The sequence below is a fragment of the Accipiter gentilis genome, chromosome 6 (genome assembly GCF_929443795.1).
Source record: "Accipiter gentilis chromosome 6, bAccGen1.1, whole genome shotgun sequence".
Taxonomy (NCBI): Eukaryota; Metazoa; Chordata; class Aves; order Accipitriformes; family Accipitridae; genus Astur; species Astur gentilis.
Window position 1 is genome coordinate 8,593,478 of NC_064885.1, and position 27,927 is coordinate 8,621,404.

General features: G+C 39.4%; 2 protein-coding genes across 2 annotated transcripts in view; both read left to right on the forward strand.

Moving 5' to 3' along the window:
* Positions 1 to 27,927, forward strand: part of RABEP1 (rabaptin, RAB GTPase binding effector protein 1) — an 847,425-nt gene that overhangs the window by 468,100 nt on the left and 351,398 nt on the right. The window lies entirely within an intron of this gene.
* On the forward strand, positions 5,525 to 27,916 carry MYL10 (myosin light chain 10). Its single transcript, XM_049802023.1, has 7 exons — positions 5,525 to 5,568; positions 13,435 to 13,521; positions 16,313 to 16,388; positions 17,858 to 17,962; positions 21,504 to 21,582; positions 26,595 to 26,643; positions 27,409 to 27,916. Exons 1-7 carry the CDS (start codon positions 5,566 to 5,568, stop codon positions 27,505 to 27,507), a joined length of 498 nt encoding a protein of 165 aa, XP_049657980.1. The 5' UTR covers positions 5,525 to 5,565; the 3' UTR covers positions 27,508 to 27,916.

The window sequence follows — 27,927 nt, forward strand, 5'->3', positions numbered from 1 at the left end:
ACAGTTTTGTGCTTCTGCTCTCTGTCTATGGAACAAGGAATAACAGTTTGTTTCAATCTTGTGGGTGTGTTGGGAAGACCGATTCAGCCTTCGCTTTGAAATACACATATATTGCGGTAATTAAAACAATACAAAAGCAAATAAAAACAGGAAGAACAAAAGTACCTAACCCACAAAAGGATTTGGTTGATGTGCAGCAAATGAGATATGGGACCACAGACTACATGATGAAGTTAAGAGAAATATTGAACAGCTGCTTTGCTGCACAATTCTACAAAATGAAATGACATCCTGCAGGAAAAATAGTACAGGCTTATTTACTACCCAAGAGGGCAGAGCTAAGGTTACAGGGACTATAACAGTGTTGTCATTTCCTTACTCCCAGGAGCTGTATTTTCCAACTTGATGGCTTTCTTAATGTAATTGCATTTTATGTGATGATTTTTTAGAGCCTGATTCTTGCTAGAGTAAAACAGGAGGAACACTGGCAAAGCCAACAAAGTGATCTCTAGTGCAAAAATGATGGGAGCCACAGCAGAATCAGGCATGCTTAGTCCATAACCTTCTTCTAGAAATTCTGCAACAAATGCCCCATGCTGGAAGAGCAAGTAGGTATCAGATGAAAACACAAAACAATGACAACAGTGCATTTTTCAGTAGCCACATCATATTATGTCATTGATGTCAGGTTGAGTTATATTAGTCTGCTTTTCATTATGTTGTGTTATGCCTTTTGACATAATGCAGCACACTGTAAGTAACATAAAGTGACCTCCAAGTATAAAAGAGAACACAGTTTTTGTCAGATTAGATAGCGGCTATGAATTCTCAGACAGGGAGGGGTAAGTCAGAGAAGGAGGTTTGGATTCAGTGTCCTGAACAACAAATGCACAGAACTTAATTAACAGTTACAGCAGCCCTGGCTGTTTCCAAATAAGTGTATGTGTCCCCACTCAACAGAGAGAGAAGATTCTCAGTGGGATTTGGACTGTTTAATTTATTTAAAATTCTGCAGAGGTATCTGTAATAGCTCTTTCTTTTCTGTACCTGAGCTGTAGGATCTCCATATACAGTGAACATAAGACTAACTTCCCCGAGCCTTGCCTTGTTGCCAGGCTCCAAAATATAGCAGTCAGACCAAGCTTAGCCGTTGGGCTTTCTGAGCAGGCTGTGTAACCTTTGTTACAAGGTTAACTTGTATCAAGGTATCAATGTCCTTTTTATCATGAATTTAATCAGCTACTAAGAAAACTACTGTAGGGAGAAAGGAAAAGGGAATCATCATGGCTCTGAAAAGAAGGGGAGCTCCTCATTAATTTAAGGTCATTAAGGAAAAGTGGGTGGTTCACGGGAAGTTGCTAATTTTCTCTGAAGGAATTCAAATCCAGCTCAACGTGGTAGTTCTTGCTGGTGGCTTTGCTGGACTAAGCTGGTGTTCTCACTTTAGTGCCTACTTGAGAGGCACTTGGTCTATACTCCTAATCCACAGTTTGTATGCCTGCCAGGACTTGCAAGACAATGCTTCAGTTTGCTGCTTTGTTTTTAATTCCTTTTTACATTTGGAGAAATCACTGAGTATACCTGTTCCCCACCTGTAGAATAAATGAACATCTGTGACTTCGAGGATGTTAGGAGCACATAGCAATGAGAAAACAAATGACATGGCCAGAGAACAGTGGTAGCTGGCAATTCCACAAGGTACATTTTGCCAGAATGCAGAGTGCCAGGATGGGGTTCACATGAGTCCTATTTTTAGGTAAGGACTGGCCTTGTCTTTACCCTCAGCACCAAATTAGATATCACACAGAGAGATCAAACCTCGTCAACGCATAGAAAGTGGCATCCTTTGGTATGAAGGCTGTGATTCATGTCTTCTAAAGGTTTGGGGACTGTCCCAACCTAATGGCAGGATATGGAAGGTTTCAGTTCCCAAATATGATTAACTGTCACATGTCTTCTTTTGAAGGCATGCCACTCAAAGACATGAAGGAAAACTATCTGTGTGCAGAAGAAGTGTAATGTTGTGGTATGAAGTTGGTCTTAAAACTCAGCCTGCAATAGCTGGAATACTTACAAAGGTACTTATACATTTCCCATGTAACGTAGTCAGCATTAGTGGCTGTTTTCTGTCCCCACTGAACGAGGAGTCCACATTCTGTTTGGCATCCCATCTGGCATCCCATCTCACCACAAGAATTGTCACAAAGTCCTGTTATCTGTATCTTTTTAAATAGTGAATGTTGTATGGATCAGAAACATTTTCATGATCAGTCTCGAAGACTGAAGTTGCAAAGACACCTGAATACACTTGATGTGGTCTTCCTGAGCAGTAACAGATGTGGAATCTCACTTAAAAAGGTGTTTTAAGATTAAAATTTAATATTGCTAAGAGGAATAGAGTGTAGCATTTTGTGTGAAAAAGGCGCATGGATGAGCACTTAGAACAGCACATGGTATCAGAATCCCATGTGCGTCACAGGCATTTTCTTTATAATTTCTCCATCTAAAAAGGTAGTATAAATTAATATCTACTTAATTTCCAGGCCTGCAACATTCCTTTAAAATGTGTATGAGATGCTGTCCTTGTTCATTAGGCTATCAAATATTAGAGAATTAGCAATTAATTCTTCTGAACAGTGTGCAATAAACCAGCCCTGCTCTCCAGCTTGCAAAGAGATCTGTGCAATCAGACCCCTGTGACACTGACATCCACAGTGCTTTGCATGGCTACAGAGATCTACCTTTAAGTATCATTTTGCAGCATCAGAGAGTCCAGCATAAACATGAAACATTATGCTAAGTATTGTTAAGTTTATAAAGAAAGCTGTTACCTGATACTTGATATGCTCATAAAGAAAGCTGTTACCCTTGGTAGGACATCAAACTTTGCTTATGGCCAGACACAGAGACTCAAAACTGGAAAATCTCACTGAGATTTGCAGCCAGGCTGGATCTCAGGAGACTTCCTATTATTATTTTCTTTACTAATAAATCATTATGTTGTCTCCATCACAGCACAGAGAATTCAAATAAACCTGTCCCTGTGACAATCTGATTCTCTGAAGGAGTGTCCTGTTCTGTTGAGTCATGTGAGAGGAAAATACAAAGAAGTAGAAAGACAGATCAAAAAGGGGTAGCAGAAAGGGCCCTGGAGGCAGACTTAAGTTTGGTATTTAATATTTCAGGTAAAATATTCACTTAGCATCAATTATCTTGTTGGGTTCTTTTTTTTTTTTTTTTCAAATGAAATTGCCTTCTGAATCAGCCAGCTCTCTAATTACCAGATTGAATGATTGAAATTTTTAGGGCAATTAAATTCAAGCCTTTCTTTTCCAGTCCTTATGTTATTCCCCCCTTCTCTCCCTCCCCTCTCCAGTCTGGAGCCTTTCTACAATTTGGAAGCAGTTGCAGAAGCAAGCAGACCTTTAAGCCAAGATGTATGTCTCCCTTAATTCCTCTGTGGATTTGTTTTATAGACTAAGCAGAGAGGGTTCTGGTCTCTCAGGACATGTGCATTAGAAACACACAGTATTGTGTGGGTTTTATCCTAACGTGTCATGTCATTTAAAAACAGCTTGAAAGAATTCATTTAATGTAGAAACTCTGAAAAGACAAAGATCAATGTTGAAAATACATGCATTATTGGAAAATGCCTGCAGATCAAGCTAGAAAACTAAGGAGCAAATTGATGATGATAATAATGATGATTGATGATATACTGGATAAGAGAAAGCAAAACTTCCAAAGAAACAATACAAAGCATCTGTTAACAGAGCTGTTAGGACAAACTCATGAAATGGCTGGATGAGAAGATAAGCATTCTTCCAAAAAAGGTCACAAAATTCACAGGATGGGATCCTGGACCTAGTGAACTCAATGACAAAGCTACTGGTCATTTGGCTGTCTTGTTAGGATTAGAGCACTGATCCTGCAGAACAAGTAACCATATTCTTAAATGAAAGTATGTGAGCTATTACATTGATTTCTGTGGGACTATTCCTTGCTTAAAGTTAAACAGATGCTTAACAGCTTTGCTGAATCAGAATCTAACCTGGCCAGCAAACATGATAAGTCTTTATCACAACAAACCTTTGAAATTATGTAAGATTTTCCTAAAAAACCTTACTTTGAGTTTTTCAGATTACCATACTGAATCTAGTATACAAACCTGGGTCTGCTATCCAGCAGGCCGTTGCAGGGAAATGGACCAAGGGACTTATTTTTATGCTGTGTTACGCTAGGTATTAGTATAATAATGTCACTGAATTCAGAACAATGAACACTAGGCTAACTTCCAGCTTGTAACCACGACAATTTTGCTAAAGCCAGATGAATTATATTATGCTTATTTATTACTTAATTATCCCTGTAGGTGTTCGAGGTACTTCACAACAGCTAAAATAGTCCTTGCCCTGAAGAGCATGCAGTCAAATCTAAGATTAGAGATGACAGCACTGCAAGGGGCTGGACCTGGAGGAAGAACAAGGTCCTTGTTCAGCTAGATACTTAAACGTATGTCTGTCTCAAAGTTCAGTTGTTTGGTTAAGCACTTTTGTGACTCAAGGTTAGTGGGACTGATGTAGACAAGTACTTCAGATGCTAGTGTATGTTCCTGAAAAACCTATTGCTGCTGCTGTTTTTAATACATCGGTATTGCTGTATAGGCACTCTCACAGACACAGATTAGACCTTTAGGAAATATGATTTCATGTCCATGGAATTACACCATTTTTTAGTGGTTAATGTTTCGGCCCATTGTGATAATGCCAAACACGATTCATGAATCGGATGGAATGAGTATGAATTAATGAGCATTCCCCGGGAGCCAGAGCCCTTGTGGTTCCTATGCTGCCTTCTGTTTTCTCCTGCTCTCAACACCATATTCATTACTACACATCTCTTTTTTCATGCTTTGAAGTCCATGACTCTCCATCAATTTGCAGAGGCTTGAGATCTGGCCGCTGGACTTCAGGCATGTGTGATAGATCAGGGAAAACAGACCTGATCTGAATCACTTTATTGCCATCTGCAGAGCAGTGCTTTTCCAGCATACCTCCCAGTTATAGATGCACCTATGCAGAACCTCAGTCATTTTTCTGGAGCTCTGAATGTACGCACCAGACTCTGGAGCTACCAGACATCTCTGTGGCCCAGATTTTTTGCTAGTTTCCTCTGCATTTTCTCAAGGACCATGTTTCTCTTTTTGCTTTTTCAGGATGCCATGTCCATTTAAAATCTTTTTAGTGCGTGCCCTGTGTTCATTATTTAGAAGTACATGGGAAAGCCCCTTCAGCTGTAGCTTATTGTGAGTGCTGTACAATTGTATCCCAACTGCCTACTCTACTTACCTAACGCATTATTCCTGTGAAAGCAAAAGCCATGCATGGAACAGATGCTTGGAACATATTGGGATCCAATTACTGCACTTTTCCAACCTTACATCTATTGTCTAAACTTGGAGCAGGCATATTTTTATTCTTTGGTGACACTATATAAAGAGACAATTGGCATTGAGTTTGCTGGCTGACTAGTTGGCAGAGAAGGGGTGGAAGGAGCAGCAGCAGTATGGTAGGTTTTATTCTTTCCCATGTCTGTCTGTTTATCTCTGCCTGTATTTCTTTCTGACTCAACAATTCAAACAGAGCACTAATGATCACACTGGACCCCATGAAGTCTCATACTTAGTATCACATCCAGAATGAAGATATATCCCATAAAGCAAGCTGTGAACTTCCAAGGACTTTTCTGCATGTGTTTAACAAATGAGTTAAGGTAGGGAACATAGATGTACTTGCTGAAGGGAAGTGCTTGCGCATCTCGTTCCAAGACTAATACACTAGGGCAGCAATGACTGGCATGGCTGGTGTTAATTAGTGCTAAGGTCTGCCATGGTGTGATGGGGAGTGAGGTGAAGGGATATCTCTATAATGGTAACTGTGTTGCTCTTGAGGCTGAGAGGAGAAGTAGGAAGTAGGGCAGAAATTTCTGTGTCTTCTCTTTGCCCTGCTCACTGGTGGCTTTTAGCTCTGGGACTCCAACAGCCACCTCTGCACCAAACGTGCACCTGATGTGATTCCAAGGAGCAAAGAACTTTTGCCTAAGGAGCAGTGGGCAGACTGGGCTCTATCTTTGTCTTCTGCAAATTCAGAGGAACGATTACAACAATACTAAAAAAAAAAAGCTGACGGTTTTCTCTTTCCTTAATTGTCTCCTTTTGCAGGTCTTTTTCAGGCTGTCTTAAAGTAATGATGTCCAGTGGCTCCCTGGGGTTATGGAATATCTGATTCTGGAGAATGCCGGAGGGGGAGCTGTATATGAAAAGCTTTCTCAAACCTTAGTTCAAACCTGATCCCATTTAAGCAGGTGATGAATGTGATCCAAGTGCTGTTCTGAGCAGAATAAAACCACATTCAAAGTAATTTCTAAACTCCACGCGCAAAACTAGGTTCCAGTTTCAGTCAGTGCAAGCCCAGTGTCAGTGGTTTCACACTGAGCACGCAAGCCACTAATCACGTTCTTCACCACTGTTTTAGAAGCGAGCAGTGCCTTGTGCTGATTACACCTCTTCAGTTGTGGATTTACAGGTTTTCCTTTAATCAGCTTCACTAAAGTCTAAGCCAGCCCTTTTGTGGGATGGGGGGCAAGTGCTGGGTCTTAGATTTTCTTTTCCCCTTCTTTTTTCAAATTTTATTTACCAGTTTTCTTCCCTCCTTTTTAGTTCAGTGACACACCACACTGCTTGATGTTTGAAGACATTTCAGGACATTCCGTGGTGAAATTGCTTAAGTTAGGAGATATGAAAATATAGCGAGAGACTATTCTGTCTCCTCACTCCCAGTTCAACTGACGATTCTCTGTGGTGGTTCTTTTCATTGTGCCTTTTGTTTTGGGAAAATATCTTCTGAGGTACCTTACTATACAGGGACACATGAAACAGATTTAAAATAGAAAGAAAAAAATAGCCTTAATGAAAGAAAGCTGAAGAATATCTTTACATAAGGAAGTGATCATTTTTTATTAATCAGAGGGAAATGTATATGTAATTATGCTAGATGAACTCTGTGGGGAGGTTTTTTTCTCTCTTTATGATGTCTTAAGGGATTTATAAATATTACAGAGGTTTTATAGCATCATAATATTTCAGATGTGCAGTAAAGCTACTTTCAAAGGATTAGTGCAGACAAAGCAGCATAGTAAAAAATAATTACAAGTCAGCCAGTGCTACTAGGCTCTGACATACAGGGCTGATGAGAGTGAGAGAGGCAGGGTTCAGGGAGATAATTTTTCTAACAAGAGCAGACCACACAAGTGCTGTGGAATGGAGTTCTGAGAACTGTCTACAGCTCTCCGTTAATTCCAGGGAATTTGAGTGAGGTTGGGTCTGTGATGTCTCCCTGCATGCTCTGTGCTGATGGAGAGAAGGAAGGGAAGAAGTGAGGTGGAAAGAAGGAGAGGGAAGCCTTTTTCTTATTCCCAAAACATTCCTGTGTTTATTCAGTTCGAGTGACACCTTGTAGCAAATTCTGTATGCTGAAGGGAACTGCATACCCAAAAATAGATTGCATTCTGATCAAATGTGTTTTGCAGCCTGCTTAACTGTCTGGAATGTACCACCTGAACTGAAAGAAGTACTGACCTCAGTGGAGCAATGCTGATTTCACTAGCTGAAAATGTGGCCAATTGTTTAACTGTTGAAGTGTTTGTGTATGCATCTGCACACACATGTGTGTATACATATGTGCATGTCTGTGAGCATAAAGGACTGTGTACGCAGAGAGGGACTGTTCATCTGTTTACACGAAGGATGAGGACATGTATATGCCAGAGAAGACAATTTGTTGGGTGGGGAAAGCAGCTGGTGGATTTTGGGTTGTAGAGGTTGAGCAGTCTGCAGTTGGAGAGGTTATCTGCTGTTCCGAGATAAGTTTGGGGAGATAATGCATTCTCTCTGTATATCTGTGGAAGAGAAAAAAGGAGACTGTGATTGGGAAGGGATTTTATGTGGGGCAAAGGAGAATGCTTTAGTGTATGGGAGTGTGAAGCAGGGAGGATGCAGTTCAACAGATTTTTCTATCTAGCAGGGATCAAAGGTGTGTGTGTCTGTGTGGGTGTGTGGGAGGCTGGGACTACATATAAAATGGAGTGAGGATGAGAAGGGAGGGATCTGTTTGTGAGTGCAGAGTAGGTAATAAAAAGATCTTCTGTTTCTCAGTTCTGATAACGTGGGTTTTTATTTGAACGATCTGAGGCTGTTGCCTGTTTGAAATGCAAATTGTGCCCTTAGAGCAGTTTATGTTGCTTACTCCTCTAGACTGTTCCCTCAAAGGCATGCACTTGGGTTGGCCTTATGCTGCTCACCTGCCATGAAAAGGACCTAAACCACACTAAAAAAAGGGGTGGCTTGTCCATAGCTGGGAGCTTTGGTGCAGATGCAATGTAAATTATCTCAGCAGAGCAAACCTGTGAGACAATAATCAACAAAAATCCTGTCCAGTGCTGCAAAAATCCCTTGGATGGGCCTGAGATGTAACTTTTGATTCAGAAGTTGGATTCAATGATAACAAAAATTCAAAGACAGGAAATGTCAGCACTGAGATTCCAGAGTGGATGAAAAACAAGGAGAGGCTGTGATGGATGAAAAAGTTATAGTAACTCAGAGTTAACATCATACTGTGGATCACAGTAGGGGACAGAACCTGAGCAAGTTGATGGATGATTCTGTCTTTTCTGTAGTCACAGATGTAGTTGCAGAGGAAGGAAGTATAAAATGTGAAACAGTGCAATTTAAAGCCGGTAGTATCTTATGTCTAGTTTGCCCTGAGCTGAATGAACACATAAGGGTACAAGACCACAGAATCAGGCTTTTAATACTGTACACCACTCTTTTTCTCTGACGGACTCCCTCACAAGAGACCTGCTTATCCATTGGTGTCTTCACTGGTAAAAAAATTAAAAGACGACACAATAAGTTGCTGAGTGAGGAAGTGTTTCTGCTTGTGTTTTAACTTTGGCTGTCAGGAATATCAAACTATATCATCTTTAGTTATTTAGAGTATTTTCTGAGTGTTCTAAGGCATGGTGGACCAAACAGGGAACTGACCTCCCCAAACCAAACAAAAAATGTGGCTTCTGGCAGAGTGCTGCCCATTTTGCCTGACTGCCTGTGGAGACATTCTTGCTCTGCAGAAAATGCTAAGTAGAGGTTGGTTAACTTCATACTTACTGAAGGGTAGGAGTGTGCACCTGAGCAGTCAGTGCAGAGTAGCACCAGTTATGGAGCTGTGCCTTTGTTTATCTTTGCAGCAACTTGTCTGTTTTACCATACGTTTCTTGGTTGCCTGCAAAACTCATTGAGGGGCTGAGATGATAAAGTTCTGCAATAATCCAGCATTACTTCCATTCTATCTCTGGTCTCACAAACCTGCTTTAGCACCAGCCTTTTATGAATTTATCAGGGTAAGCAATGCCTCACGTTCTTAAGTAAGAACCAAGTATTTTCAGCTCCTTCTTCCTTTGCATGTAGAGATAGAAACTGATTCCCTGGCCCCTTTTCTTTTAGGTCACCCTGAGTTTGGAGATTTCTTCACTCTGATTCACTTGAACATACATCCGCATCTGCAACATATAAAAAGTGAATCCCTATTCTTATATCCAGAGAGGCAAAGGCAGCGCACACTCATTGGTTCTGCCTGCCTCTGTCACTGCACTATCCTTGTTCTCTCTGGCTCCCTGATGCTGCCAGAGAGGAGAAATATAAAGAACCTCAGTGAGGGAAACTCACCTCAAAGCAAATGGCTGGTTCAACAGAGTTTTCTTGGGACCAGATTTTGGTATGGCTCCATTTTTTCATTTAAAGATTCTAAAACAAACCAAAACCAACCAAAGAACCAACCAACCAACCAACCAAAAAAAAAAGACCCTTTAAATCCAGGCTAATTGAGAGAGTGCTAACACTAGTAAGACAAACGAGTGATATGTGACAAGCCTGTGGTTTCTCTTGTAAAGTGAAGTGTTGTTTTCTTCACAATGGGATGATTAATACACTCAGGCAGGAATATTAATAGGCTTGTTCAGTTGTTGCAACATTCTTCCCACTGCTGTGCTATTGAGGCCTCGGAATCCGAGCCCAGGGGACTCTCAGCTCTTCAGTTTCTCATCTGGCACGTTTTGTATGTCAGTCTCAAAGCACATGTTGCAAAGATAGAGCAGCTATCTTTGCAAAGTGCAGCTCAGCACACTTTTTATTTTACAAATGGGGAAATCAAGGCAGACAGAAGTGATGTGTCAGTCACCTACTTGCTCCTCTGTAGGTCACCTACTAAATCCTTGACAGTTTAGAAACCATATGTTTGCTCAGTTCTGTATTGCTCTTTTTACCATGCTGTTTTTTCAGAGAGATATCCAGAGTCAGAATCCTGATTCTATTCATCAAAAAATTCTGGAGTGTTTAGAGTTGTCAGACAGCAGCACAGACCTATTTCTGTTCTCCTAGAGCTGCCTTTTATTTGACTTACCCACCAGAAAGACAGTAACAATGTACTGTATTCTGTTTCTGCTCCACCTACTTATCTCTCAGCCTTCCTCTTCATAGCGCCTGCCTACCCACCAGTCATGCAAAATCAAGGTGCAGTTTCTTTCTGTGATTATGTTTTTCCTAGCCTTTCAGAGCAAATAAATTGCATTCCCAACACTGCATATGCAAAACCCAAGAGACTGATAATCCAGGATGCTCTATATGTTTGATGCCAAAAGACTGAGCTTGAAACTGGTGATGGAAAGTCATTCCCATGCAACAGCTGTTCATTGGCCCCTGTGAAATGTATTGGTGGTCTCAGCCCCATTCCACAAGTGAGGAGATCGTAAATAGGATCCACACCCAGAGCTTCAGCAGAAAAACTAAAGATAGATTGAGCGACATGGGCACTGGTCTCCTTTATCGTTCCTGGAGGTGACTAACCAGAGAGCAACACTGAACAAATACCATGCTAAGATTAATTTCTCCTAGTACAGCAATTGCTCTCTGGATAACTAGTCTTCAACCTTTTTTTGCCTCTAATAGGACTTCACTAATGTAAAGAAACTTTGGGGTGTTTTTTTGTGTTGCTGGTCTGGTTCTAACAGATACTGAGCCACAGCTTTTGGGTTTATCTGATCTTTTCTTATAGCTACAATCCTTGCTTAAAAACTTACAGCACAGAGAACCCATTAAAGTGAGGAATAATGGAGGTATTGCCAGTGGTTAACATTTAAATTTAATAAAACCTGGGGCTGGAGCCCTCTGTCCTTCATTGTGGTGCTAGCTTAAAAAGATGCAGATTGTTTGCTAGCGTGTGGAGTATTTATCATGCTGTATATGGATGCTGTACTTGGTCACAGCAGAGCAGAGCATGAGAATGGTAAAGCATGTTTTGTCTTCATAAAGACCAGCTACACAAGCACAGGAGAACCAGTTCTACTACCCCATTCAAAAATGCTGAGGCCAGCCTTGTGCCCTGTGGTCAGTTCCCCTAGACAGCTTGCAATACATTCCGCTGGGTAACATCTGCTTTCTTTTTACCTCAGGGAACAAATACATGTAAATACGTAGGATTGTTCTTAATATTTCCATTCGATCTGAAAGTGTTGAAAACCTCCACCAGGCACCTCACGTTACATGGAAGATTGCCCATTACTGCTCAAAATAACACTTATTTCATGTGGAGGAGGAGGAGAGAATCTGTTTATTCCAAAATCAATATTTCTACATTCATTAAACATTCCACTTATTCACTTTTTTTTCCCATGCCTGTGGTGGCATTCTATCCTTATTTTATCCTCACTGCAAATACATTTTTCTTTTTATTTCCATTCCTATTTCCAGATTTTAGTGCTTTGCATTAGCTGATTTGAGCTTGACAGGTCTGGAGTGTGGGTGTGTGGGTGAGTGTCTACCATAGACCTAATTTTCAACCTGGGATCTGAAACAGGGTGGCTGAGTGCGGAAATCTGCCTGGCAAATTAAATTGATCAGACAATGTATACTTCAAACACAGTCAAGTGGGAATATTTCCTTGAGCTGCTCTGCTCCTCAGGATATTTGAAATCAGTATTGAATTTGAACTTTCACAGGCTTTTTTATTTTGATGAAAGGAGACAGTAGAAGTTGCCTTCTGTTTCATGCAGAATAGCCCAAACTAAGTAAGACTAATTTTCCATGACATGAGAACCAGGTGGGACTATGATGATGAAGTTTAAAAGTAAAAATGATAAAGAAAAAAATAATCTGTCTGGAAGGGAACTCAAAAGGCAATGTAGCTCATTATCCTGCCCCAAGTAAGGATAATGCTGTGATTAAAACATTTCTGTAATCCTTAGGAACCACACATTTTATTCTTTACTGCAGAACAAGAACTGTATTGTTTTAGGCAAGCTGGTTGGGCCCTTATTCAAAGGTATATAATAAAGTCTAGTTCTAACTGATTTTTAGTGAGCATTAGATTCTTAGATATCATTGTAGCTCTTTCCCCAATCTTTCTCTGTCTCAGTCTTCAGATTACAGAATAGTGATAAATTTTATCACTTAAATAAAAGTGCCCTTTTATTTAAGATGGCTATCTTGAATACTAAAATTATATGGACTAGTCAGGCAATGTAGTGTAGTGTCATAGGTTGGTGCAAGAATATAGACTGTCCTCCAAGTGTAGAATGTGTTCCTACATAGGAAGAATCTGTGCAGTCAGTGTTGGCCCAGACAGAGCAGACTTCTAAACATTTCTATGTGAGTAGGAAATGATATAATTTCCCATTACAGTTCCTGAACTGAGTCTTCATGTGGGGCCTCATTTTGAGTCTGGCTGCCTGTCCCTGCTTGGGAACTGGGAAGAAGGAGTACCTGTAGCCACTTACCTGAATTGCTTGTATTTCTTGAGAACAGCAGGTTGGGAATTTTAGCTTACATCTTCAAGTGCGTCTGTAAGCTTACATCACTCCTCCTTTAGTACAGAGCTCTGAAAAGCCAGGGCAGAAGGGGGAGTAGTCTTCTGCATCAAATGGTCTGGCATAGGTGACTTTACCCAAGGAACAGGCAGCTCCTTGGGGAAACAAGCAGTGCACCAGCTGTGATATTCAGAGTCACACTTTGAGTCCCTCACCTTTTTTAAGGCAGCACAGTGACAAGCCATCCTTGTTTATCTGAGCTGTCAGGTTCCAGGCCAGAGCAAGGGAATGGCAAAAAGCCTCAGTGAGAGATTAATCTGTTACTAAAGCAGCATTTTTCATCCCATTTATATATATATGTATATATATGATTGAATTAAAAACCTTGTCATAACAAAACACAATCCTCTTGTATTACTTGACTGTATATATTTTACATTCTGTTAAAGATGGAATTCGCTTTCCTGGGTGCTTAACAGACAAAGTAATATGTATTTAATCTTCCTATTTGTATTACAGGCTCCAAAAAAGGCAAAGAAGAAGATAGAAGGTGGTTCCAATGTATTCTCTATGTTTGAACAAACCCAGATCCAGGAGTTCAAAGAGGTTGGTCACTATTCTGCTGTTCTCTATAGTCTCCTGTCATTGCTAATGAATAACATAGGTTTTGTTTGTAATCCTTATTCAATTCTCCATCTGCTTTAATAGAACACACAGTTGTTTTCTGAATCATCTCTGTGGTTTTGGCTGGTATATAATTTTCCTTGTGTGTTTGTTTGTTCTTTCCTTTGTTCATTCTTTCATTCTTTCTTTCCTTCTTTCTGTCCCTCCCTCACTCTCCTGTCTCAAGATCTAGACTTATTTGAAGCCCCCCCAAGCCCCCACCCCAAAATAAAGGAAAATTATCATCTCATACACTTTAGCCCTCATTCAGGAAAACACTTTAGCACATGTTTAAAGTTAAGTTTAAGTGGTATTTTAAATAAATAAGAATAGTCTTACGTGCTCAAGTATTATCCTGAATAGAGATTCCTTATTGAACCAGGGCTCTAATTAGTGGACTGTTCCACAATAGCAATAGAAAATATTCTTCTATGCCCTTCTAATATTGCCCACAAACTAGAAACAAAAATACCAAGAAGCCCTCAGCCGACTTCCTCCATAAATGCCAATAAAACAAAACAACATGTTGAGATTAACTAAGTAAGCATCTTTTAGCTCCCAAAGAATTTGGTATTACCATGCACTGTAGATTCTTTGACCAGTTACCTGTGAGGAGGTAAATCTAATGGGCTGGCATAAAAGCTTAAGCATATTAAAGACAGATAATTTGTTTGATGAGTTTATGCTCTTTTTCTGAGTGGACATTCTAGAATGTTTGTGAGGCCATCACATTTTGCACTGGTTTGTAATTTCAAATTATTCATTTTTCCCCCATTTTTTGCTAACTCACACCTCCAAGGCAATTTCCAATGGGATAAATAGCTACTGTTTCAGTTTGTGCATGTGGCTTTCTTTCAACTTTACTTTTCATGAGCATTCCCACCAGTAAAGTTCAGTGTGAGTGAGGCTAAAAACCCATGCAAAGGATTGTGAATATGGCCCAGGTAAATGAATTGAAACCACTAACCTTTTCCCTACAGTTAATGAGGAGATGTTTAACACTCTTCTCCCACCTCTTCTCCATATCCTATGAACCTCCAGTCTTATTTTCTCCAAGGACTACTGTTTGAAGATGTACCAATAAAAAGAACTGGTCAGAATGCTGTATCTGATCTACTCTAAATAATACTAGGAGAGTTTCTGGGAGGATGGTGGCAGAATAATGCCAAAAGCATGAGGCAGTGGAGTTGTCCAGTGAAAACCAAGACCACGCTGTCTAAAAACTGCATACTTGGGACAAGTATTTCTGAAAAGCTGTTTTTGATCAGAACACTTTTATCTACAGATTTCAACCAGCTCACCAGAAAATGTTTCAGCATTGCTGTTACTACATTATTTTAAGTTCACCCATTACAATACATACCTAACTCTCTTCCTGTTTTCTGTGAGCTTGCTGGGCTCTGCTTTGCTCTTCATATTTTCTTCTGTTTTGCTTCCAAATTGTGGGGATCACCATTTAAAGCAAGCCCCCCCAAAAAGAGGGAAAACAACTCTAAAGACTTGGGCTTAACTTTTATAAGATGATGGTTTGGCAGGTAAATGAAGGGTTATGAACATGCATGCTGCAAGTAATCACATGGGCAAACTGGAATGTGAGCAGGGGAGCTTTGTAAGAAACTGGAGGTAAAACTACATGAAGATATGTTGATATAATATGATCATGGAAAGAAGTGCACCCCATAGAGCAGTAGACTTTAAAACTCTGCAAGTTACTGTAGCTGCAATGAGCTGTATTCTCAGGAGAATCTTGTCTTTCATAATAATACTGAAGTGAGAATAATTCCTGGTCATTGTAAAGATACACTCTCATATTGATGTGTATATGTCAGACAGATAAACAGCTTCAGAGATATGTCTGGTTCTACTATTCCCCATTGTATGACCAGGGGAATTTCAGGTCATTAAAATCTTTCAAAATCAATGAAACATTAAAAGTGTGACGGCAGCAAATAGACAGACATGCAAATAGGTACATAGATAGATAGGCAGTTAGCTGGCTTGGTAAATAGTGGTTAGAGTACATAAATTCTGTGTTAGCTGAAAAAAGAAAAGTAACTGTTTTTTTTCTATTGAAAGTTAAATTTTGCCTGACAAGAAGTATTTAAGGTCAACACATCAAGGTCAGTCAGAGCACAAGATACAGTCTGAAGGATGCAGTTTATTGGAAAGGGAAACAAACTTTGAATAAATAACACTATGAAACCTATATTTCTCTGTACCTTTGAAAATTCAGCTTTCTCTGTACAATGGATCATTCTAAGGCCCAGAAGAAATTGACTTTGCCTTGATAGAAGACAGATATCTACAGTAATTAAATGTTTTACAGAATATGATAGCTGCACAAAGGAACAAAGTATGGGAAAAGTACAAAACACACAGAGTAACTACTGACTAAATCCTTCCTAACTAAAGCCTCCCTAATTCAAACTTTTATGGGTTAAGGCCTGAATGGCTGGAGCTGCCAGCATTGGCTTCAGCCCAGCTACACGCTGCACTGAGCACTAATTTAGTAAGAAGAAGTTTGGGTGGGTTTAATTAAGCCTCTTGCCAAGATACAGTAATGTGTTGAAAGTGAGGAAAGTGCAATGATGTGGCATGATGTGGATGAATCAAAGGAAGTTAAATATTCTTTTTTACACCATGAATATAATACCCCCTGGACGGGTGTGTGTGATTGTAGCACTGTCCAGTGCAACATGGCAATGGCAATAAATTTTCCTTTTTCTTCCAACAGGCTTTTACCATCATGGATCAGAACAGGGACGGCTTTATTGACAAAGCAGACTTGAGAGACACCTTTGCTGCACTAGGTAAACTGGTAGTAATAATTAAATACTTAAAAGAAATACAGTTTAAATGTCAAGCACATAAGAAAAGTTTGTATTAGAATTACAGTGGGGGAAGTAATGAGATAAACATGAGGCAAAAGGAAACCTGTTCAGTTTGATCTTCTTCCTTTATGGTAGTTGCTATCTTACTACATAGCTCCAGCTGGAAAGTCTCCTGAGCAGCCTCTTTCAGAAGCAAAATGAAGGTCTCTCTGGGACTCAGTGGCGGGTGTAAGAGAGCTGTGCAGCTGGCAGCTCTCCAAAGGCACTGATCCCTCCCCTGCAACTATTTCATAAAAAGCCCACCCAAGCAGGGGTCCATGCCACACATTTCTGATTTGCCTCTGAATCCGGGCTTCACAGGCTGCACCTTTTTCATCTAGGAGCCATGCAATATCTACCAATTAACATTGTTGTCATGGACTAGCTGCCCCTCTGCCCACACAAAAGTAGGACGACTTCATGTGAGGTTCTGTGCTATTGTGCATTTATGTGAAGTGGAATGTGCATGTCATGAGATTAGGTATTGTCCATTCCATGCGCATCACAATCCTGATAATATCAAGCAGATTAAAGCAAATCTTCCCAAGGAAAGGAAAAATCAAAATGTTCATGATCCCAAACCTGGAGTTGTATCCTTGTTGCAACATTTGAGGCTTGAACAGTGATGTAGGCATTTGGGCTTTTGCCATCTGGATCTTATTAAAAAGAGCTTGATAAGAATCTTTAGTGCTCCCTGGGGTGGAATCAGACGCCAGCAGAGTCAGTGCAAAGAGCAGAAGCTCCTGAACTCTTTATTGTGACAACGAGGTTTGCAAACTTTGGCCTGTAGCTACTGTTACCCTGAAATATTTATTTCCTAAGGCCAAGTTCTGGTATCTTTCCTGTTCAGTGAAGCCCTTCAATGCCTATAAAGTACAGTCACAGCAAATTACCACTCAATTTGAGTAGGGTTGCCAGGATCTCAATTCTCATCAATAGGACTGTGCAAAGATGGGGAAGGGATAGGACTGCTCAACTCGTCCATCTGCCCTCTACTCAGAAAGGCAACTCAATATACAGGAGGGCAAAGACTGAGACCTTGGATTCACTTCAGCCACTTTGAAGACTGCTATATTAATGTCAGTGGGGCCCATATTTCACCTGAGGTAAAAAAAAACCAACCCCCTCCAAATCCCCCCACCCCGCCCCAGTTTATTTAGAAGTGCCCCTTCTTTTGTCCACTGCTGGCCACATCCATATTATTTATCCTTCTTACTCCTTCAGTCACCCTTTGATCTTAGAGCCAGCTCTGCCAATTTGTTTTACACTGGGGTATTCTGGAGTTGTGTTCTACCATGTTATTAGCAAAGTTGCACAGAGCCCTGAGCTCCCCAGTGGGAGGAGATGAATGGGAATCATTTTTTGAAACACAATTTGTGATTTATTATGAAAAATGATCTCTGCTGCAGGTCGTCTGAATGTCAAGAATGAAGAGCTTGAAGACATGGTGAAGGAGGCGCCAGGTCCTATTAACTTCACTGTCTTCCTTACTATGTTTGGGGAAAAGCTGAAAGGTAAGTACCTTTGGGGGGTTGGAGAGGTATCTGTCAAAGATCCTCAGCACTGAAATATCTCAGCACCTTGCAAATTATAATAATGTATCCACAGAACAATGCTTAAAGGCAAGGAGTGATCTCCATTTTTGCAGACAGAGCTGAAGTATGAAAAGACTAAGGGACGGTCCAGAGGACAATTCAAAGGTGTGATTTCAGCTTGCATAAGCTAACATGAAAGTGGTGAGTTGAGGTCCAGAAAGTAATGAAATCACAGCAGCCTGGAGCAGAGTGTAGATGAGTTATTAACTGTCAGGTTCCTAGGCTGAAGTCTGTTGCTCATGCTATAGTGGTATCACTCCCAGTGTTAGCTGGTTTAAAAGTATGTTCAGTATTTCTACAAAAAAACCTTCTGTGCTCCTTTGGCTCATTATGCAAACATGACCTCAGCACCATCCTTGCAGTTATAGGGCATGAAGGAGCAACATGGCTTTCCCTCATTTTCTGCATTAGTTGTAACTCAGGGGCGCAGCCTTGGTTTCACTTGAGGTCAATAGTGCTTTTGCCATTGGATGAAGATTTCGCTGAATAAGTCTTAATGGAGTGGATAAACTGAAATAATTTAATCTCAGTGGGTTTACAATGATGAGGGAGAGGGATTTTACCCATTACCACAGAATATATAGGGATCACTGTAGCGAGTTCGGAAAATGTGGGTACTAAATTTGTTGTTAGCTGGTAATTTAGTCATCTCTCTTATACTGTTAATAGCTAGAAACTCCAAGAGAGGGAGTGTGAGGCCGAGAGAAACCGCTAGTCATCTTCCTATATGCATTAGACATAGGTGAAAGCCTTGACCTTCAAAGAAAGGTTGGCCTCAGCCAAGCACGTTCCAGAAGTTTGTTAAAATAACTAATGAACAGAAAAATGGAAAAATCTGATCCCATCTTCTTAAAAACATTGATTGTATTGCTGCTGGACTCTGGCTTTATATTGCTGAGCGTAATTTCAGCAAACGGCTTTCTATGCTTGGAATAGAAAACAGAGAGGTCTGAAAGAAAGAATTAATGTAGCTAGTCCTCAAAGAAATACACTATTACTAAGGAGCACAGCATGTCTGGAAAGCATAAGAGGTGATGGAGAAGGCTGTAGACTGACACTCAGGAGGGGATTTTATTACCCAGACATCGATCTGTCTTGATCACAGTGATACCTCCACCTTTACCTTCCAGATGTCATCTTGCAGAGTAGGTAGTGCCCTTCTCCATAATCTTCCTTCTGGGACATGTGACTATTTCTTGTGGGGTGCCCTGCTACCCATTCCTGTCTATTTGTCATGCTTATGACCACAGAGAGCATGGAAATGAGCTCTTCTTCCTTTCCCCTCTTCCCTCTTGTCTCTTACGATTGCTGAAGCTGGCAAAGAGTCTGGCCTTGCCAATTGTGTGGCCTAAAACCAGAGCCAGCACAGGAAGGTGAATGGTAAAGCATACCCCTCTTGTCTGCAGGTTTCCTGTTGGCTACTAGCAGAGGAGGAGAGTTTTTTTAATTTCCATTTGGTGAAGGGAAAATCACAGCTGTGCTTGTCATGCCCTTCTGGTTGGGTTTGTCATGCAAAGGAAGCAGAGCCAAAAGACTGCACATTCCCAATCAAAACTAATTGGGATGAAGAGCCTTTGTAGTGCAATTAGAAAGGGAGAAAGGGCTAGAGGAAGTGGATACGGCAATTTTGCAACACTCTTTATTAGCTAAGTACCACTCAGAGAATTTGGTGAAAGGTGCTTTCTAAGTAAAATTTGTTGTGCTATAATTGATTTCTGTCATAAACGGGAAGCTGGGATTTTCAGGACGAGCTTTAGCTTTATATATTGAGATTATGATGCCAGATGAACAGCTAACAAAACTCGGTTTATGTTAATGCCAACCACATGGAGCTGTTTCTACAGGGAGTCAGAATAATACAATTTGTACAGAAAACAGAGATGCCGCACATCAAAGAAACCACTTTATTTACCAGCTAATCAATAAAGAATGCCTGCTGCATTGCTTCTCTTCAAAGCCAAAGTCCAAGGATATGACAGGGTAGAAAATGTAAAACACAGTAAGAAAAAAAAAATCCCCCACACAGTGGTGACTACTTAAAATGCAGACCTTTCCTTGGAGCTGGAAGATGTCTCTCTTCATGGGACAATCTAAACGCTCATTAAATACCAATGCTTTTTGTATTGATCATATGTTTATTGCAGTTTGAATACACTGCCTACAGCTTGGCAAAAAAATACACATGGCCAGTGTGTGTGACAAGAAGGAGGCCACATAGCCTTAGGTTTATTCACTGTTATATCCATTGAGATACTACTGCTAATCCTTGTGAAACCTTTTTAAACAAAGAAGACCGAGGCGGCATCAGGAGTATATGGAGTCATTAGAGCAGGGAACCTTGACTGGGTTCTATTCTGGTTGTATCTCTGCCAAACTTTGAAACAAACTTAGAAACTGCAATTCTTCATGTTATTACCTTTTTTTAATCACGCTTTCAACATTTCAGCATCCCAAGTAGCTTCATTTGTCCATGGGTCAGTCTACCTGCTTGTAAATTTGGTTTCCTACAGTCATAAATAATGATTTGTATTATATATACTACCGTAATATTTTGAAATACTGGAGAACAGTCAGAAAAATAATATATAGTATATCCTTTGGTGTGGGTTGACACTGACTGTAAGCGAGTATACTCAGAATCTGCAGTATTACAGAACGGTTGGAAGCCCCAGCCAAGATTAAGGCACTGTGAAAGCTAGTCCCTGACCCAAATTTTTTCCAGTCTGAATAGATGGGACAGATAAAGGGTGGAAGAAAAGGAAGACTATTACTATCATTTTACTGCTGGGAACAGAGGAGCAGGGAAATTAAAGTCATACCAAAAGTCTCTGGCCCAGCTAAGAGCAGAAGCAAAATCTTGGAACCATAGTCTAGTGCTTTAAACCATCCTGTTTCTATAAGTAACACTTAATGAAGAGATACTTAAGTGGAAGTGCACTACAGAACATAAGTGCAGATCACCATTTTGCATTGATCATCCTGTTTCCATTGCATTCCACTGACATTCTGATTTTATGATGAGCTCCATTTCCTTTAGTGAGGGAAATAACCTCTTCTCTATATAGCTAAGAACAAGTAACATCAAAAAGTGTTTTTACAAGGAACGTACAGTACAAGATTAAAGGAAGCCAGTGAGGGAAACAGTTTGTTATATTTTCATTTCTGAAAGCCACTAATCCTCTGGGTACTGATATTGGAGACCAGTTCCTGGAAGTTTTCTCTCCTGCAGACATAGAATAGATATGAGTTATTATTTTTAAGCTTCTAAGCATTGAACTGTTCACCTCTATTGTTTATCTGACATGACAAATGCTGCCGACTTAAGAAACCTTTGTCTTCAAACCTTTAACTGCAGAATTCTCCATTTTGCACTGTTTTCAAGTGAATGCAATTACTTAGCAAGTATTCAGCAGCTATAGAAATACATCCAGGCTTCTAAATTATATTTCATTAATTTTAGGCACAGACCCAGAAGAAACCATTCTGAATGCTTTTAAGATTTTCGACCCAGAAGGAAAAGGCCACATAAAGGCAGACTAGTAAGTTTATTTCAAATCCTCTTAAAAGAATAATAATAATGATAATTGCACAAGTTTAAAGAACTGCTTAAAAGCTATATCTTTCACAGTATTTTAAGAGACAGAGGAACTGTCAGGCAGAGAAACATTTAGCTTTGTAAGACAGACTTAAAAGACTGGACTATTGTATGCGTGTATTTGTATACCAAAAAGAGATGTTATTGTCTTCAGACATTGCAAGAGGCAACGGAAATATAATCACATGTAGGCCATTAGATAGCCTTTTTTGAAGGTCTGGATATAAATCAACACATGATTCTGTGTAGATTAACTCCATATGTAAAATTAAAATGAATGTCTGGTGCCTAACTCTCAGAGTGCCTGACTAAAACAGGAAAGCTAGTCCCCTTTTAAAAAAAGTGATCAATTTAATTAACTCCGGGAATGAGGACATTTTCCTTGTTACATGTTTACTGTTTGAGCCTTCTGCTTTTAGACAATAATTTGCTGTAAAATTCCACTAGATATGGTGGGAGGCAAACCAAATAACACTATTAATAATATGGTAATTATTGTCAATATGGCTATTTTTTAAACAAGGAGGCAGGACATAATTTGTATTCATAACCTGTTAACACCAAGAAAGCAAGGTAAAAGGACTTTAAGCGCTAATTGCACAAATGTGCAAAATGCACAAAATGTACATTGCACTGCCAGAACAGTGTAAGCAGGCCTTCAGGTAAGTGAGATAAGTGATATCAAATCAGGGCAGTGGATGAAGAGGTCTGATGTATGGATCCAGTGAAATGCTTTATGTGCCTAGATTTATGCATATGCTTAAACTCCTTGGTGAATTTGGAGTCTATGCTTTTACTGCAGCAGCCATTTCAGGTAGATTTTGTAAAGCATAATATGTATAGGAAGTTTATTAGGGAACCATGAGTTACAAAATTGTATTTTCATCAATTAATTCTGCTAATGTTGTGATAAGGTAAATGAAAACTAAACCTCTTACCAGAACCTCTAAGGTGGAGTTTTCCACGACATCATCTGCAATTATCGATGTCTCATGAAAGTTAGTTGGAAATACAAAATTCACACACAATATTTCTTTCCATTACCAATATGCTTTTCTATGACAGGACCCCAGTGGGTATGAGAGTCCTATTGTGGTACGCAATGTGCAAAATAAAAACAAAGAGACAGTCTTTTCACTAAAGAACTTCCAAATTAATTAAAATACAAGTGTATGTAGCAAACAATCAGAAGAAACAGAGGGTTAACAGGCATCCTGATTGTTTTGGGGTTAACATTAACCAAACAGCTTGGGAGGAACAGTCAGAGAAACACATCAGAAGTGACTCAAACAATCAGAATAAAATGTAGCCTGTTGCCAAATAGGCCAGATCACACAGTAGTGAAATCACAGCCACGAAATATATCCTTCTGATAATACAACACCCATGAAATGTTATATTTCCCACCACTATCTGTAACAATATACTGCATACAAAATCTGTGGCTTGCCACCCTATGTCCAGTTCTACATTCCTTGGACACTGGAAGCCAGTTGGAGTTTGGGGCAAATTAGGAATGCAGTATCACACTCCAAAATGAAGATGAGAGAGAAATACTTTTATTTTTCCTTGATGGAAAAGGTCAACCTTGTCCCCACCCCCACTGCACAGCTAACATTAGACAATTGTTTTAGTTCATCACCACAACAGAGCATAATGTTTACTTATTAGACCCGAGGGTAATGTTGATCATTACAGAACAAACCATTAAATCAATTCCGTGAATGTCTTTGAGGTTTAACTTCTATTCATATGCTTCCAAAATTTAGACATTTGAAGGTTTTGAAATAATTTTTATGTTGGCTTATACAGCCATTTCAATATGACAGTTAATGTTAATAAGTAATATTTCTCCATATTAAAAAATCCTGGAATGTTTCTCTCCAAAACCAGCCATGTTGACCTTTTAATCAGAACTTCTTTTTATGTTCATAGAGTTAACATCCTTCTGGGGATTTTTATGTCTCTTCCCTCTGCATGTTTTCACCTCTAGTCTGGAAATGACTCACTTAGTCCATCTGATGGTAGCTGGGATGGAGTCTTCTAACCTTTCCAGAAGCTCCAGGAGTTTATAACTTAATTCCAAACTCAGTGACAAACTTTGTTTGTCTGCATCATTATACCACACATAAAATCCTTCCTATAGCATGATGTCAAAAAGAGAAAATGCTTTAGGTCACATTCTCAGCTGGGATAAACTGGCATAGTGTTTGGAAAGGTTAGATGATTCAGTCCTAAATGCCATTCATTGGACAAAGTGAGTCAGGCCAACATCAACTGTGTCTAGCGTTGATGCCAACAAAACTTTTCAGATTTGTACCAGATGAAAACGGACCCAGGGAGTTTACATGAATTCTGGATCTTTGGAGATCAGTTTGACTGATCTAATGATGTTTCTTATCATAGCTGTAGAGCACTGCTCATTTCAACTCACGTGTTTTTCTCCAAGACAGCACTATAGAAAGGGCAAACCCAGTGGAAAACCAAAATGTCCGAGAGATTTCACAGATAATTTTAAAAAAGGTTTTGAAAATATAAGAATGCAACAAAGTATTTGTAACTGTAGAAGGAATTGATGTCAGCCAGGACAAGAGATAACATTTAGACTTCTACGTCAAGGCAAATGGATATTCTTTTTTGCCCAGAAGACTTTGATTATTTTTTATTTTTTTTTTTGAAAAGCAAATAGTCTTTTAAAAGAAAACAAGATACACAAAGAAAAGAGTGCATAATCTCTAGCTTTGGAAATTGTGAGTGTTTGTTTCCCTATAAAATAAATAATGGAAAATGTGCTTAGATCCTTAACTGAGTTCTTCTTCCTTATGAGTGTGCCAGAGCCTACTGGGCTGTGCATCAGAAGATTATAATTAGATATTTGATCTTTTCTTTTCCCCTAAATACTTTAAACATGTGAAAAGAAGACACATAGTGCCCAGATCTCTTTTTAGTTAAGTCCTGTTTGTGATGAAGTTTATTTGTGACTTCTGACAAAATTGCTGTAAGTGCTTCCTTCTATTCACCAAGCTCCTTCCTGTATCACACTTCCTATTTACATTTGCTAATGCTGTTCACCCCAGTGCACATATATCCAATAATCAATTTGTGCTGATAAGAATGATCTCTCTACTCTTGCACCCACTGATCATTTGCGAATTCCACTTCAAAAAATGCAGTCACATAACAAATGGCCAGGATAACAAAACAGAAACAGCAGTATGAGAGAAAGAGATGAAGAAAGACTTTGCTAAGTAAAGTAATGCAGGAAAAATATATGCAATGGCTTAAGCTCTGTCTGTGACTTCAGAGTATTTCCCCAAACTTGCATGGATATTTTAACTCTTGTCCTTGTGGGTAAAGTCCTTATTCATTACCCAGAAACTTCTTTTTTCAGTTTTCCCTTTCTGTCTTTCCAAATGAACCCTTCACATCAACAAGAAAGAGATTCAAAAGTGTATATGCCTCTTATGCAAATTGGGATATGTCTTTATTGTAGCCTTTTACTGGAAAAAAAAAAAAAAGTGTGTCAGAGATATGAGGAAGTACAGTTGTAACTTTGCCATCAAAACTACACTTTTATCTGTGTGACTTTTTTCACTCAAGACGCATGGTATATGGGAGCAGAAAGGGAAGCTTTACTATTTTGCCTGAACATCTGCATCCATAGTAGGTGAATTTTGCTCATATGGCAGCATTCCTGTGCAGGCATGATTTCTATTATAAATAGTTAGTTTTAAATATTCACTTTAAAAAGCAGAAATAAATATTCACTTTAAAAAGCAGAAAGGGCTGTTTCCAGAAGAGCTATTGCTCTCACCTCCGCCAACAAATTCTTTGAAAAAGCAGCCTTTTTTTCAAATCTACAAACTAAAACAGATTTCTATACTTGTTTCAGCTCTTGTTTTTATACAACAGACTACTCATCTGTTATCACAGGTTTGTAGTCCGTTTTACTGATCTAGAAAAAATCCTCATAATATATAAATACCTTTGGTAGTAACAAAAGGACACAACTCTGTCCCTTCAGCGTGAATGCAAACTCTTCAAGATTAATACAGGAATTCTTCTACAGGAAGGGGAAATTATTAGTGCAAGTGAAAGGGATGTTTATAACTGAACTTATACTGGTGGATGTTCTAGCATATTGTGCATGTACTACCCTCAGCACATGAGTAACTGGGTGAAATATAAAGATATTTTATCTAAAGGGGTTAGACTAGAAACTGTAATCGTTCTTCCTGGCTTTTCTATTCACCTATGAACTTAGGTAAAAAAATTACATGCTCGACTGACTTCCCACAATGGGTTTGAAAACACAGGGTAAATCAGCTGAGAGTCTGTCCCCAAAATATTCTCTTTGATGTAATTGCATAGGATGCAGATTGTGTGTGGGATAAGCTCCTTGTTACAGTGCTGTAACTCCAGATCAAGACATTGTACCGTGAAATACAACAGGTCTCATGCAGTTTCACAGTCTCCTCTGGGAATGACTGCATGCAAATAAAGGGATTCTCAGATGATGATTCGGAATAGCTGTTGGAGTTCTCTTTCAAGTCCTCTTTCTCATTTCATGCTCTGTTCCTTTCATCCTCAGATTTTACAGAAAATATTCTCTTTTGGTTCTGTTAAGTGATCCAAACTTTAAACAGCAAGTGAGAAAACCCACTATTTTAGGTTAAGATAAGCATACAAAATTGCTGTATTTCAATTAGAGTAATAACCTTAAACAACTTTAAACCTCTATAAAATGTCACAAAAGCAAAATAAGTTGGCAGAGCGAGGCGTTGACACTGATGGTGCCCACAGAAAATCTTTTACAATATCACGTAAGGATTAACAGCTCTAATTTATGCAGTCACACAGATTTTCTTTCATGCAACTTCAGGAGGGATCTTGCCATCTGAATTGTCATGTGCCATTATCACCCTTTAATCAGGTTATTTCATTTTATTTGAACAGCATCAAAGAAATGCTTATGACACAGGCAGACCGGTTCAGTCAAGAAGAGGTAAGGACCTTCTTTATTCAAAATAGGAATCTATCTCCAGCTACTATTCAGCAATAAGTATTTGCCCCTCTTTAAATGCATGAATTCAGCTGAAATCCAGACTGAGAGAACGTTGATGCCAGCTCTAGCAATTAGGAACAATTCAAAGCATCTCTTCTTAATAGCTCCATGGCTAAATCAAAGTCAGACAGATTCTTTGGACTTCCATCCAAGTGTAAGCGTGGCCTATCTCTTGCTGTTCTTTCCTATGGTGAGCTGGGCAATGAATTTACTAGAGTTCAAGTGGGTTTGGGTGGGGACTGTGATCTGGTTTCCATTTCTGTGAGAGTTATTTTGTTTGAAATTTGAAATGAGTTCTGAAATGAGGTACTGACTTTGTGGTTTGTGTGAGACTGAACATGGATTCTGCTGGCTGGGAGGAATTTAGAGGGACTTTATTTTCAGAAAAGGAGATTGAGTGGAGTTGGTTCGTGGCAAGAACAGACTGGAGTGCAGACTATATATACTACACTATTTGGCCAGGGCTTACCTGGATTTCAGGGAGAGCTTTTTTCAAGAGGGAACTTGTTGGTATTCTAGCAGGACTGTATTAACTAGTTGTGTCCTAATTCCTATTTCAATTTTACTGAAGCTAAGGAAAAATATTCCATAGTGGTTAACAGATCAAGGCAGAAGGGAGCTGAACTGGGTTGAAAATGAAAAGCAGTACATGTTGCTGTCCCACAGTCCTACATTTATAACACTTATCTCCTGTTTGCTTGGCAGATCAAGCAGATGTTTGCTGCTTTCCCTCCAGATGTCTCTGGTAATCTTGACTATAAGAACCTCTGTTACGTTATCACCCATGGTGAGGAGAAAGACTAAGAGGAAAGAGATGAGCTTCTCCTGTGACGATGCACCAAGTTATTTCATAATGCTTTTGTGTGCAAGACAAAGGGCTAAACATTCAGTATGCGAAGCCATGTGGTCATCAGAAGAGAACCAATAAAACAATTGAAATTAGATTAAAGTTATTTAATGCTCCTGTTTTTATAAAAGATGAAAATACCAATTTTGTGAGTTTTTTCCCATCCCTTTTTTTTTCTGTCAGTGGTTTGAAATGGAATTTTCTTGATGAACTGGTGCTTTCGTGATTTATTGACAATCCTAATGTTCACCAGATGGTCCACTGGGCACTGCAGTGTTGCTTAACCTCTTGTCTTTTATACATAAGTTCCATGTATTAATTGAGAAATCTAACTTACTGCACTAGGAAGAGTATTTGGTAAATAGAATTCTGTTCCA

Excerpts from the sequence above, each read along its gene's own strand:
- MYL10 (XM_049802023.1), top strand. Across the intron at positions 16,389-17,857 it reads AGACACCTTTGCTGCACTAG|GTCGTCTGAATGTCAAGAAT; the intron begins GTAAACTGGTAG and ends TCTCTGCTGCAG. Across the intron at positions 17,963-21,503 it reads GTTTGGGGAAAAGCTGAAAG|GCACAGACCCAGAAGAAACC; the intron begins GTAAGTACCTTT and ends CATTAATTTTAG.